Raw genomic sequence first — 3,733 nt, forward strand, 5'->3', positions numbered from 1 at the left:
GTCACAAACACGGAGGTATGCAGCTTCTGGCTCGGGCGTCGAGCGAAGCTAAGCCTGGAGAGGCAGTACTCACGCTACCCCGTCGTCACAAACACGGAGGTATGCATGAGCCTGGAGAGGCGACGACTAATACTCAACCTGGAGAGGCTACTCAACAATTTTCCACCGGAAGACACTACAAGTCAGAAGGATGGCCTAGTCCCCGGACAATTGGGTCAACTTCTTTACTTGTCAACCGGTACACCAAAAAGTCGTTTGACTAAGTAAAGGGGGGGCAGCTGTAGACCCCTAAAATTGTCCGGGTCGGAAATAAGACTCGAAGACTCTCAAAGATCGAAGGAAAGTCAGCCGGAAGGACTCCTGGAAGACCCTGGAAGACCCTAGGATGATTATTCGTAGGTTTAGAAGTCTTAGAGTAGCTTAAAATAAAGATGTGGGAGGATTGAAGCTCAATACGGCCTCCTAGAAGTTCAGTACGGCCGTACTGAACAATTTGAACTACAATACGGCCGTACTGAACTCAATACGGCCATACTGAAGTTTTTGAACTTCAGTACGGCCGTACTCAAACCAATACGACCGTACTGAAGTTTTTGAAACTTCAGTACGGCCGTACTGAATTCAATACGGCCGTACTGTAGTTCAAATCTTCAGTACGGGCCGTATTGATGTTAGAGGCCGTACTGCGCCTCACTCCTATATATAGGACGTCATTTGGACGTCATTCCACACTTTTCCACACTTCTTGGACTCTCTTCTTGAGTATTCTGGGGTTTTTGAGCAGTGTTCTGCCCTAGAATTCTCTCCGAGAGCCGATCCGACGAAGTTCTTGAGTTCTGAGCATTTAGCTTGAGAATTCGAACTAGTCGAAGGGAAATCTTTTTGATTTCCATAGTAAAGATTAATTTTTAGGGAAGGAGCGAGCGAGCGTGTAGTGGGAGGGAGCGCCAAAAAGCCTCCTAACATTTGAATATATAAAAGCACGCTTCAAAGGTTTCTTCTTCAAAATCCTTCCTTTTACTGCTTTCTGATTGTTGCATCGCATGTTTAATTTATTCATCATGTAGATATCTTATTCATAGCCGTTTATAATAAATAAGGGTAATTTAGTAATTTTACACTGTTATTTATGAAATAATCCGTCATAGGGAACCCGAAAGGGGCGTTGTGGGGTGCTAACACCTTCCCCGCACGTAACCGACTCCCTTACCCGACTCTGGTTGTAATGGCCAAAGTTGATTTATGAAATCAATTGCCTTATATCTTTTTCCAATGTTTTGAGTAAAACATTGGTGGCGACTCCAAGAACCCTTCTTTTTGCGAAAACCACTAATCCATGGAGGGTCCCGCTTGGGATTAACATGAATTGGTGAATCATTTAATAAAATTGTTAGTTCGATGAGGTCTCAGTTTGAGAATAAGTCATTCTAACAATCCACCACTTTTCAAAACTTAAAACGAGTCCGACCATCGTCGCGAATGCCAAGGTCCGTTTCGGCGGGTGGCGACACTCCTCTAGTCGGTAGGCCCCATTCTCCAGGTCTTCTGTAACTCGGAACGGTCCATCCCAAGTGGGTGCGAGCTTCCCATCTGTCGTGTCTTTCCGTGCTTCGCCTAGCAACCGCCATACCAAGTCGCCTGCTCGGAAAGATCGAGGTTTTACTCGGGTGTTATATCGTCGGGATGCTCGGAGCTTGCAGGCTTCCTCGTGGATTCGAGCTTCGTCTCTAAGCTCGTCCAGTAGATCGAGGTCGGCCGCTAGTTCTTGGGCATTCTGCTCGCCGTTGAAGACTTGGCGTCTGTGGGATGCTTCGCCGACTTCTACCGGGATCATTGCGTCGGCTCCGTAGGTCAGCCTGTAGGGCGTATCTTGCGTGGTTGACTGAGGGGTGCAATGATACGCCCAGAGGATGCTGGGGAATTCCTCGGGCCACTGCCCTTTAGCGATTCCTAGTTTCTTTTTAAGCTCCCGGAGGATGATTTTGTTAGCAGCTTCAGCCTGACCGTTGTTCTGGGGGTGTTCCACCGAGGTCGCAAGGTGTTTGATCCCGAGTTCGCAGAGGAAGTCCTCGAAATCCTGTGCAATGAACTGCCTGCCATTGTCAGTGACGAGGGCGTGAGGAATTCCGAACCTACAAATGATATTTTTCCAGGTGAACTTCCGCACGTTCTCGGTGGTGATCTTGGTGAGTGGGCATGCCTCGATCCATTTGGTGAAGTAATCGATCGCTACCAAGAGGAACTTTAGTTGGCCCTTCGCGGGGGGGAATGGCCCGAGGATGTCCATTCCCCACTGGGAGAAAGGTCATGCCGACATCATGTGGTGGAGAGTTTCAGGCGGCTGTCGGTGTGCGTTGCTGAATTGCTGGCATTCCTTGCATTTTTGGACGTGGGCTTGGCAGTCCGACTTCAGGATGGGCCAGTAGTACCCAGCTCGGAGTACTCTGGTCGCCATTGAGCGCGCGCCAGAGTGCATGCCGCATATCCCCTGGTGAACTTCCCTGATGACATAGGCTGCCTGAGACGCCGTCAAGCATTTGAGCAGTGGAGAGGAAATGCCACGCTTGAATAACTCATCCCCAATAATGATGAACTTGGCTGATCTCATCCTTATCTTCCGAGCTTCGTCTTTATCCTCGGGTAGGACTCCTTCTTTCAAGTAACTCTTGATGCCTGCCATCCATCCCAGGTCTTCATTGTCGCTGATGCCGACGATTTTGTCGTCCAGGCTGGGCGAGTGCAAGGTTTCCTGGATGATGGTCCGGTGTTGCCCGAGTCTTTTGGTGTTGGCGAGCTTCGATAGGAGGTATGCTCGGGCGTTCTGCACTCGCGGCACGTGTTTTATGCTGAATTCGTCGAAGGATGAGATCTGGCGGGACGCAGTGTGAAAGTACCGCTGCAGCATAGTATCCTTTGCCTGGTACGTCCCACTAAGCTGCTCCACCATGAGTTTTGAGTCGTTGTTGCAACTCACTCTCCGAGCTCCGAGGTCGCGAGCTAGCCTCAGGCCTGCAAGAAGTGCCTCGTACTCCGCCTGGTTATTAGTCACCTTGAAGCCGAACTTGAGAGATTGCTCCAAGGCGACTTGGTTTGGCCCTTCTAGGATGATACCTGCACCACCACCTTTGGAGTTGGAGGACCCGTCAACATGCAAAGTCCATACCTGGGGTTCCTCGACAGTAGTTGGCGTGAGCTCGGCTATGAAGTCGGCTAAGCATTGGGCCTTCAGGGGTCCGCGACTTTCGTATTGGATGCCGAACTCGGATAGTTCTACTGACCAGGCGATCATGCGTCCGGCGAGTTCGGGCTTTCGCAGGATTTGCTTGATGGGATAATCAGTTTTGACTACCACCTGGTGGCTCTGGAAGTAAGGTCAGAGTCGCCGGGCCGCGGTGACAAGCGCCAATGCCAGTTTTTCGATCATTTGGTATCTTCTTTCCGCGTCCTGGAGAACTCGGTTGATGAAGTAGATAGGTGTCTGTACCTTTTGGTGCTCTTGTACGATGACTGTGCTGATGGCATTTTCGGCTACTGCCAGGTAGAGGAGGAGGTCGGTGTTGTGATCCGGCCTCTGTAGGATCGGCGGGGTTGTGAGAAAAGATTTGAAGCTTTGGAAAGCCTCTTCGCACTGATCTGTCCACAGGAAACCCTTTGGTTTTTTTAACAGGGTGAAGATTGGTTCTGCCTTCTCCGCGAGTTTGGGGATGAATCGGGACAGTGATACTAACCGTCC

The 3,733-nt window shown here is 50.1% G+C and overlaps 1 protein-coding gene across 1 annotated transcript; it reads right to left on the bottom strand.

The window, feature by feature from the left end:
• Positions 1-2,305: 2,305 nt before the first annotated feature.
• On the bottom strand, positions 2,306-3,289 carry LOC145954456 (uncharacterized). Its single transcript, XM_083068664.1, has one exon. The coding sequence runs from the start codon at positions 3,287-3,289 to the stop codon at positions 2,306-2,308; it is 984 nt and encodes a 327-aa protein (XP_082924790.1).
• Between the last annotated feature and the right edge of the window lie 444 nt (positions 3,290-3,733).

Source organism: Cajanus cajan, chromosome 1 (genome assembly GCF_000230855.2).
Source record: "Cajanus cajan strain Asha chromosome 1, NIPB_CcT2T_4, whole genome shotgun sequence".
Lineage (NCBI taxonomy): Eukaryota > Viridiplantae > Streptophyta > Magnoliopsida > Fabales > Fabaceae > Cajanus > Cajanus cajan.